The sequence below is a fragment of the Oncorhynchus mykiss genome, chromosome 3, assembly GCF_013265735.2.
Source record: "Oncorhynchus mykiss isolate Arlee chromosome 3, USDA_OmykA_1.1, whole genome shotgun sequence".
In the NCBI taxonomy this organism is placed as follows: Eukaryota; Metazoa; Chordata; class Actinopteri; order Salmoniformes; family Salmonidae; genus Oncorhynchus; species Oncorhynchus mykiss.
The window spans coordinates 27,648,012-27,658,907 of NC_048567.1; the positions used below are offsets into that span (position 1 = coordinate 27,648,012).

At 44.4% G+C, this 10,896-nt stretch overlaps 1 protein-coding gene across 2 annotated transcripts in view; it reads right to left on the bottom strand.

Moving 5' to 3' along the window:
* The window catches only part of LOC110516971 (protein argonaute-3), a 47,774-nt gene extending 36,927 nt beyond the window's left edge, over nt 1-10,847 (bottom strand). For both annotated transcript variants that reach the window (XM_036973734.1, XM_036973733.1), the window contains exon 1: nt 9,598-10,847. In XM_036973734.1, the coding sequence (XP_036829629.1) occupies nt 9,598-9,616 (19 nt within the window). In that variant the 5' untranslated portion in view covers nt 9,617-10,847. The remainder of the gene's footprint in view (nt 1-9,597) is intronic.
* Nucleotides 10,848-10,896: the final 49 nt, after the last annotated feature.

Consider the following 10,896-nt stretch of genomic DNA (forward strand, 5'->3'; position numbering starts at 1 on the left):
TGTCCTGCGTGGAATTCGGTGCGCAATTGCCAGCTGCTCGTACTTTTCCATTTGATATAGGGGAGAAACCATGTGTCCAAGAACGATGTATCAATGAAGAGATATGTGAAAAACACCTTGATGATTGATTCTAAACAACGTTTGCCATGTTTTCAGTCGATATTATGGAGTTAATTTGGAAAAAAGTTCGCGTTTTGAGGACTGAATTTTCGGATTTTTTTTGGTAGCCAAATGTGATGTATAAAACGGAGCTATTTCTAATACACAAAGAATCTTTTTGGAAAAACTGAGCATCTGCTATCTAACTGAGAGTATCCTCATTGAAAACATCAGAAGTTCTTCAAAGGTAAATGATTTTATTTGAAGGCTTTTATGTTTTTGTTGAAATGTTGCGTGCTGGATGCTAACGCTAATGCTAACGCTAAATGCTAACGCTAAATGCTAACGCTAGCTAGCTACTTTTACACAAATGATTGTTTTCCTATGGTTGAGAAGCATATTTTGAAAATCTGAGATGACAGTGTTGTTTACAAAAGGCTAAGCTTGAGAGATGGCATATTTATTTCATTTCATTTGCGATTTTCATGAATAGTTAACGTTGTGTTATGCTAATGAGCTTGCTCATAGATTTACACAATCCTGGATACAGGGTTTTTTTTATAGCTAAACGTGACGCAGAAAACGGAGCGATTTGTCCTAAACAAATAATCTTTCAGGAAAAACTGAACATTTGCTATCTGAGAGTCTCCTCATTGAAAACATCTGAAGTTCTTCAAAGGTAAATGATTTTATTTGAATGCTTTTCTGTTTTTTTGTGTAAATGTTGCCAGCTGAATGCTAATGCTAAATGCTACGTTAGCCATCAATACTGTTACACAAATGCTTGTTTTGCAATGGTTGAGAAGCATATTTTGAAAATCTGAGATGACAGTGTTGTTAACAAAAGGCTAAGCTTGAGAGCTAGCATATTTATTTCATTTCATTTGCGATTTTCATGAATAGTTAACGTTGCGTTATGGTAATGAGCTTGAGTCTGTATTCACGATCCCGGATCCGGGATGGGGAGATCAGAAAGGTTAAACCTAACCCTCCTGGCCATTTCCCCCTCAGACGTTCAAAGAAATGGATTCAAAACACGCTCGTGTGCAGAACTAAACTCGATCGCAAAAAGCCTTGTCGCAAAAATCCCTTTCAAGGCATGTTAGCCTATTGTCTCTGATCATTCAGAATGCTTCTCAAGCACACACACGGCCTAGTATCTCTCAATTATCCCCCCTTCTAAACTAGTTGAGCCCCTTGCAGACAAAACAAGTACAAGCACACCCCTGGGAACTGTAGAGGGGAACGTCGTGGAGGGGGGCCAGGGCAGGGAGGTAAGTAGAGGGGGGAGCTGACTACTCTAGTCTGAGGTTTCTCTGACACTGTGTCGGCCCCAGTGGCCCCGAGCTGGCCCTGTCCTCAGGTCACCCACTGCCCATATAAGGCATGCTCAGTACCAAGCAAGCAACACAGCACAGAGACCAATGGCTCAGTGGAACACACACACAAAGGGGTGTGAAGCTGAACAAACTGCTCATATGACCTCATTGACCCGAGATACACACCAATGGATCAACCAAAAATGTTGAAGTCTACAAAACAACAAAGTTGATGCCTAAATGCACAACATGATGATTAGTACTCAACTATCCTGGAATACCATGACCTGTGACCTTTAGGCCTTCCCATAGCGAGATTGCTGACAATGAGAGATGGCCTACTCAAAAGCCCATGTGGAGGAGGCATCAAAGGCTTGTGGGCTGCGTCATTTAGCGGTGAGAGGGAGCAGGTTCAAGGAAACCTCCCCCTCATGTGTTTACTCTGAAAGTGTGTGTGTGTGTGTGTGTGTGTGTGTGGTCAGAAGAGTCGTAAAAGGAAGAACGTGTTTTCCAAACAGAAAAATTGTAGGTACTTTCAACGCTTTGTCTCATTTTGTTTCCTGACCGCATGTTTCGGACTACAGTACAGACACCAACTAACAGAGGCAGTAAACTGGGTAGTATTCGTTAGGGCATACCGTAAGAAAGCAGTGTACAACAGAAAACAAAAAACTAGCGTTATTGGACAAGGTCAGATAGTTCTTCCCTGTTTCTGACCGCTTTCTTCAGTTTGATGCCTAATGAGTATGTCCCTGATATTAGAAAGAACAAGTCAGTGGGTATGTGGAGAGATAAGGAGGCATCACAGAACTGACCTTGTAATGACAATTTCTCAGTCAAACTGTAACAGAAGTGGATGTGCCAAAATGGGACCCAAGTGATAAACTCGACAAGGTTGGCAAAGTGCAATTGTTCCATCATTTATTTCATTTAAGTGTCTTATGAGCAAGCCGGTGTTCGATCTCAGGCGACCTCAGCTTGCTACACTCATAGACTGGACGCTGTTTAATGTTGTGAGGAGAAAAATTACTAGGCTATATTATCACAGGCTAGGAGAGAAACCAGTAACCACATCCCTGAAAACCAGCGGATACCTACACTGACTGGGGTCATGTTCAGTAGGCATGGAATGGATGCAAACACCTCGAAACAGACTTAAACAGAGATGCATTCTACTACCTGAACTCAATCAACTCCAACAAGAAACTCTTAAAACATATTGCAATGGTGTGCCCTAATGAACATGACCTAGTTACCATTACACATCAAGTCTGGGCTCTCCCTTCCTCGGTCCCGCTGCCTTCCACAATGATTGGCTGAAAACGTACTCACACAGACGCAGGGTAGACCCACACACACACACACACACAATACAGCTGTTGTATGTCTAATCCGGAAGGCCTGGGCTGTGAGAACAGGGCGAGTGCTCCGATGTGGGGCACAAAGGCGTCAGTCACAGCAGGCAGCGGGCCCAGTCACACAAGGACGGACGAACGCACACAGTGACAGAGCGCCGCGGGCTGGGAGGGACTGATGCGTGTCAAACAACTAGTTTATTCCCCCGCTCTGTCACTTGTCCCATCTACCTCAGTGCTCAGAGTGTCGGGCACCGACCGGAGCCACTCACACCACAAACAAACACAAGCTGTACAGGGAGACCAAGGAGGGAGAGGGGCAACATGAGGTACCCTGAGGATGGATGGCAGGGGGGGGGGGACACAAGGAAGGCTGGACCGAGAGCGGATACACACACCAACACGTGAATGAGCTAGCTCTGTTAGCCTGGTCGGAAGATCAGGGTACTAGCGGAGGGGACAATAAAACATGTTTAGTGGTCAGGGAGAACCTCCGACTCTGTGATTAGGACTAGGAAGGAGGGAGAGATATGGACTGGCGTTAGGCCAGGGGTCACATTAATGCAGAATTGTGTGTTTGTTATGACAAAAAAAAAAAAAAAAAAAAAAAAAAAGCAGAACAAATCTCTTATTGTGTTTTGTAAACGCAGATCTAAAATGCTTCTTTTTGGAGTTTCTGCTGGGCATTAGACTCATTTTGTGCTTCAGTTGCACTTCTCCACTCAGATGAGAACTCATGAAAGGGCATTCTATCAGCTGACAGCGCTCTGACTGATGTTCAGCTGCTTTTCTCTGGTAAATTGCAGCGGGCTACATTCTTTCCATGATGAACATTAGAAATATAACGGCCATGCATCGTTGCACTTCTGAAAATGATGCTATTTTCTGCCAAGTGTGTTGCACTAATGTATTTTCTGTGATGGAAAACTACAGTTGCAGGCCCCTGATCACTCTGTTGAAGCGAAAAACTTAAAACGCAGGTGAAATGGTTTAAAACGCAAGTTGATGGTTTGTGGGCTCATCTCAATGAAGTCAGTCGGTGATATAAAAAATACCTACTAGTGCCAGCCAATCAAATGTGTTGTTTCAAGACAGCACACACAAAAAAAAAAATTATAATAATAAATACTGGGATAATTTCTAACGTTCAACAATGTCAGGCTCTGTCTTCTCTCCCTCAGTTTCCCCACAAAACAAGCTTGGTTACCCCCTTAAGACACTCCCCTCACATCAGCCCTGGGTCCCTCACTTCCTGTCTGAACCCCCCCGCCGTCCTGCACTGTGCCACTCTGTGTTGTGTTCCCCCGCATAGATTTAGGCTAAATGGTCCTCAATAAACACAGAGCTCAGGAAGGAGAGACGAGTGCCCAATCCAGGCCTCCTCCTCATCCCACAGAGCTGAGAGACATCCCCCAGCATTTACAGCCCACTCCTACTGGGCCCTCCTACTGACTCAGTCAGTCCTCTCCATCTATCCCCACGCGCTCTCCCTCCCTCTCTGGCTCTGTGAATCACTCTCTCTCTGGCTCTCCCACTCATGTATCTCCCTCCCCCTCCAGCTCTCACACAAAGCCCACCCACATGAGCTCAATACTAGCCACACTCACAACATGTGAAGGTCGACACAGACAGAGATGCTTCTCAATCTAGCACACATGCATGGGCTGTTTTAATTTAATTCACTTGTTAGAAGTGAAAAATAACATTCATTTCTAGGCTATGGGGACACAGGCTGCAAGATCCTAATGAACACAGGCTCAGCAGGGTCGTGTTCATTAGGACACACAACGGAAAACGCTTTGTGACGGAAAGAGAAATTGAGGAAATTGAGTATTTCCTCATAGGACAACTCCAGGTTGTCCCTCCCTGTTTGTACTACTCAAAAAATGAATATTCTAGCTGATAGTCAACATCACAAGATTGACCCCCTCACAATGTGTCCCAAATGGGCTAGCTTTGGACAAGGATTTGAAAATCAAAGGGGGTTATTGACTTCCCGCCTTTTTTACTCAAATAAAGTGAGGAGCTACAGAGGCGGGTGAGAGAGAGAGAGAGATCAAGGAGGGAGGATAAGAAAGGTGGTGGACAGGGGGGTAGGTGAAACAAAGAGCGGGAAGAACAAGAGGAAGGAGAACAGAAGGAGCGGGAGGGTGTGAATCAGAAAGACAAAGAAAACTACCATATATGCCTATTCAAACATAGCTTCTGCTAACAAACTAAGTACCTCAACCACATTTACCTAGAAGACCCCCTTGATAGTTAGGGGGGGGGGGGGTCACCTGTACTGCCTGTGTGTGCCTGTACTGCCTGTGTGTGCCTGTACTGCCTGTGTGGTGTCCCTTTATCTTTCGGTAAGCCCCACACAGGTGTGTGCAGATGAGTCTGTGTGTGTCACGAGCGTATCCATTACAACAGGAAGCAGCTGCACTTCTCATGCACTATTAAGCGTGCTAGGTTACACACCCAAAACCCCAACTGACAGTAGAACTCATCTTATCATCACATACTGCTACTGAACAAAAATATAAAACATTTGGCACAAATGGAACAACAAAAAAATTGGGAGAAAAAAAAAAAAACGCTTCAGGATCTCGTTATGGTATTTTTGTGCATTCAAATTGCCATCGATAAAATGCAATTGTTGGCTGTAGCTTATGCATGCCCATACCATAATCTCACCATGGGGCACTCTGTTCACAACGTTGACATCAGCAAACCGCTCGCCTACTCGACACCATTCACATGGACTGCGTTTGTGAGGCCGGTTGGACATACTTTGACGCATTCTCTAAAAACAACTGGAGGCAGCTTATGGTAGAGAAATTAACATTAAATTCCCTGGAAACAGCCCTGGTGGACATTCTTGCAGTCAGCATGACAATTGCACACTCCCTCAAAACTTGAGACATCTGTGGCATTGTGTTGTGTGACAAAACTACTAATTTTAGAGTGGCCTTTTATTGTCCCAGGCACAAGGTGCACCTGTGTAATGATCATGCTGTTTAATCAGCTTCTTGATATGCCACAACTGTCAGGTGGATGGATTATCTTGGCAAATGAGAAATGCTCACTAACAGGGATGGAAACAAATTTGTGCACAAAATTTTAGAGAAATTAGCTTTTTGTGCGTATGGAACATTTCTGGGATCTTTTATTTCAACACATAAAACATGGGACCAACACTTTACATGTTGCATTTCTATTGTTGTTCAGTGTAATATCCAACCTCATATGAACAACGTTTTATGATCATGTGTTGCCTTTCAAATACCATACAGACAGAGCTACAACATGTACTGTGTGATGGATGTGATTTTAAAGGTTTTAAAGCTCAAGTCATATCCTACGAGCACTAGCTAATCTGGTCTGTTTCTCAAACGGCACAAACGTTGCATGCTGCCAGACTACCGTTGGAATGAACAGTGCGTTAATAAGCAGGCCAGGCAATCAATTAGCATTTTCTCACGCCACACTCTTCTTAGCAACGAGGGCCCCCCTTTCAATCATTCACTGAGGAATCAAGCCCACTGTTCTGTTCCCCTTCATGGGTACGCAGCTGACGGACAGAAAACACCTTCCCTGTTCAGGTTTGTCTTTTAGGGCACACTGTAGCAAAAGGTTTTGAAACAGAAAAGCAAAAATTAGCGTTTCTTATCAGTAGAAGTCCAGATAGTCCCCACCCTGTTGTAGCCCGCAGTCTACCGTTTGGTGCATAATGAACATGGCCTAGTTATCCCCCTTTTAAAAACGCTACAACCTGAGGAGGCTTGGAGGTCAGTTGCCAGGGGGGACCTCCTCTGGAGGGAATTAATATAGCTCTGTCTGGCCTGGCCGTATCAGGTGTCACTCACTGGGTCTACCTGCTAGGGTATTGTTGCAGGAGAAGTGGAAAGTTTCCGTTACGACTACAGACAATGCAAACTGTAAAAACGGGTTCCCTGGCTGTCATTGTAAAAGGCAAGGAGGGACAGTCTGACCTAGGCTACCATCTAGGTTATATAGGGTCTCCTCTATTATGGATGCTTTCCCTTTTGAATTAGGCCGAGCCTACACATCACCACTGTTTTGCAGTCTATTCATGAGAAAACATGACCGTGCAGTCCCACTGACAATTCAAACTGAAATGCTTTGAATAAGGAAAAGTAGTCCGTAACTTTGCCTCTTTTTTTTTATTTTTTTATTTTACCTTTATTTAACCAGGCAAGTCAGTTAAGAACAAATTCTTATTTTCAATGACGGCCTGGGAACAGTGGGTTAACTGCCTGTTCAGGGGCAGAACGACAGATTTGTACCTTGTCAGCTCGGGGGTTTGAACTCGCAACCTTCCGGTTACTAGTCCAACGCTCTAACCACTAGGCTACCCTGCCGCCCCCCCCTCGCCTCCTGAAATAGGACCCTATAAAATCTAAATCAAACATTACTAATAGAAAAAAAACATAACTGTATGTTCTAAGTCCACAACAATGGGGGGGGGGGGGGGGGGGGTGTCTAAGAAATGTTGATGTAGTTACCCTTTAATGCAAGTGTGCACCAGCTTGAGACAGTTGTTTGGCTTGTGGGGTTTCTGTAGCGCTAATGTGCATGCAGAGTTAGCTAAACAAATTGTCACTGGATTGATGCAAATAATTATATAATTCTGCCAGGTAAGCACAGGCTACTTTGTAATTAACATTTAGTTGAGACGGTTTTTGGGATAGCCTTTCCATCTACCAGCAAACGGTTATCATTAGCATTATCACAAACGGTAGACTAGACATATGTAACAGTATAACTTTAGACCATCCCCTCACCCGGGCACGAACCAGGGACCCTCTGCACACATCAACAACAGTCACCCTCGAAGCATCGTTACCCATCGCTCCACAAAAGCCGCGGCCCTTGCAGAGCAAGGGGAACCCCTACTTCAAGGTCTCAGAGCAAGTGACGTCACCGATTGAAGCGCTATTTAGCGCGCACCACCGCTAACTAAGCTAGCCGTTTCACATCCGTTACACATATGTGCGCACCCACACACAGTATGTATGCCAGCAACATACCACCCTGCATCTCACTGCAGGCTTGCTTCTGAAGCTAAGCAGGGAAGGTCCTGGTCAGTCTCTGGATGGGAGACCAGATGCTGCTAGAAGTGGTGTTGGAGAGCCAGTAGGAGGCACCCTTTCCTCTGGCCTAAAGCAAATATCCCAATGCCCCAGGGCAGTGATTGGGGATTTCGCCCTGTTTAGGGTGCCATCTTTCAGATGGGACATTAAGCAGGTGTACTGACTCTCTGTGGTCATTAAAGATCCCATGGCACTTGTAAGGGTGTTAACCCAGTTGTCCTGGCTAACTTCCCAATCTGGCCCTCATACAGTCACCTAACCATCCCCAGTTTACAATTGGTTCATTCATCCCCTGTAACTATTCCCCAGGACATTGCTGTAAATGAGACTGTTCAGACTGAAGTTCTGTCAACTTACCTGGCAAAAATACGGATAAATAAAAAAGCAAACAGGGGCATTCCTGTACCGTTGAAAGCAAATACACGTTTTACAATTAACTTGGGCATTGCTGGGTTCCATAACTGATTTTTTGGGCCCTACTGACCTCTGATAAACAGCATGGCACATGACTGCGGTGACAAACAAGATGAGCCTATTGCTGAACCACAGGAAGCTGCTGAGGGGAGAACAACTAGTAATAATGTCCAGAATGGCATCAAACAGTGGGAGACCATGTGTTTGATACTACTCCACTCATTACCACTAGTCTGTTCTCCCCAATTAAGATGCCACCAACCACCTGTGTGCTGAACATTTCATCATGCATAACCACGTGGACTTTTCTATGACTAACGACTGAGTGTCATGAATAGGAACATTCCCATAAAGGCTGAAGTGTGAAATATGACAAAACTTCAAAACATTCCTCCACTTATGACTAACCCAACATAACAGGACTTCAAAGACACTGTACTCCCACACGGTGTGTGTATAGAATGACATTTCACCTGTGACTCACACATGGCCAACAGACAACTGTTGAGGAAGTCCCCTAGTTACAGTTAAACAAAAAGTAGTTGGTGGCCATTCATAAATTTACCAAGGTGCTTTTAGCAACTGCGGGTCTATTTACATACACTAGCATTGCTTTCAATTGTATTGGGTTGCACAAAAACAGTCCGTGTGGGAAGCCAGAAGTTCAATACAATTCCATTTCAACTTACTGTGCTTGTGGGCAGGACGGTTGGTCGTTATGATGGGGAATCGTATTAATATCTAAAGGATCGGGTTAATAAACAGACTTTCCAAAACGTAGGTTGTAGACCCGCTTACCTCACGTCAAAAATAAAAGCCCCCCTCCACATAAGGCACACGTGCAGGACTTATTTTAACATGAAGCCAGCAGAAAACAGACCCAAGTTAGGAAAGTATGTTTAAATGTGTTATTTTAGTTTTTTTTTTCTAAATTCCCCCCCTGCATAAGGACAATCGGCAGGGTATATTGAAATGACATTTTATTTTACTTCTGGCTTCCAGCGGAATATTCTTTTTTTTTGCAAGCTAATTACTAGCAATTCTAGAGTGTAAATATTAGCGTAGTTAAAAGTAGCTAGCCACGAACGAGACACCTCAACCAACACCTGTGGGTTGGCGTTGTGTCTTAAGGCAATTGACATGGACCAACAAAAAAAGAAACTCACATTGGCTGGCTAACTAGCAATCAAATAAGTATTTTTTTTTGCTGGTAATATCTTTTTTCTGCTTTTGTTGCAATGTCAGTGTTGGGAAACATGCAACAATTTAGTAAATCATTTTGGCATGATATGAGCAATGACAGCAAATTACCTGTCGTTCCGATTTCCATTCATGAGGTCCCTGCCCGGTTCACTCCCCGGATCACAGATGTCAAATGTCAGGAACTCTTCCTTGGTTCAATCTGGTTTATCGGCAGTTCACAACACCGCACAGGCGATGCAACAGAGTAGTAACGGGTTTCCCCGAATTCTCTTCTCTGCTCACTGTCAAACGGGCCCCTTTTCCAGTCCCTTTGGATGAGGGTCTTCCGTGTCCCGGTGTCTGCAAGTCGATCAAGGTATCCAATCGGAATTCACTGCCACGGCGATACTTGCTCGAGCCTCAACGACGACGATAAACTAGCTAGCTGCTAGATTAGCAAATGGGTTGAGACAAGCATAGCAAACAGACAATGTCAAGATATCATAATTGCAGATTCACTGGGCTCTTTAGTTTATTATCAGTTTGCTGAATAAAAATCGGATCAGTTCAGTTTTACGTCCAGAAGATATCGTGTTTAAGGCTTGGTAGTTGGCGATAATTAGCTAGCTAGCTACCTACGACTACTAGTTAGAATTCTCATCCGACAATAGACAGCTACTTATCACTCAAAGTCTGCTGTCGATAGGCAGCTTGCACCCGTTTTGATGTGCCGCCTAGTTTCCACTGATGTCACTCTCCAACAGCGGCCAGTCTCCCTGTTTCTAGGCTGTCAACTCCCGGTTGCATTTCGTCGATATGGCTAAGATTTTCATCCCAGTTGCCTGTGCTCAACTCTGTGGGGCTCTGACCAACTAAATATGGTGAAGTTACTAGTCTGACACCGACAGGAAGAGGTGGGTTCTATCAAGAGGTGGGTTCTATCTCAAAAAGGAAACGCCAAACGTCAGAGTGAAGCACTTCGCCCAAAGACAGTACAGTAGGAAGATGGGCAGAAACTGCTTCTCCACTAGAAATCCCCGATCACGTTAGCTAGCTAAGCGCATGCGCAGAAATACGTCATCGAGTCTAACGGTTGTCTCGCGCATAATTGCGCATGTGCACGCCGTCAATCAAAGGCACCCCCCTCAATGTTATTTTTGACGAAAATGAAAACGAGTCAGTTTGTCACTTTCACGAGGTCTGAGTAATAACATGTTCAATTAAGACATTGGATCGAATCTAGGTTGTGCCTTCAGATTTCGAAAAATTTACAACGAAGGAAGAATGTTTCACTTCTCGAACCCCAAACCCCGGCCTGGTCTGCTTGACCAGTTTCGCAAGCGTTCCTGCAAGTCTCGCGATGTTTAGCCTCTGATTACAAACTCTGTGCTTTGACTTTAGCCAATGGGAATACATCATATTACAGTA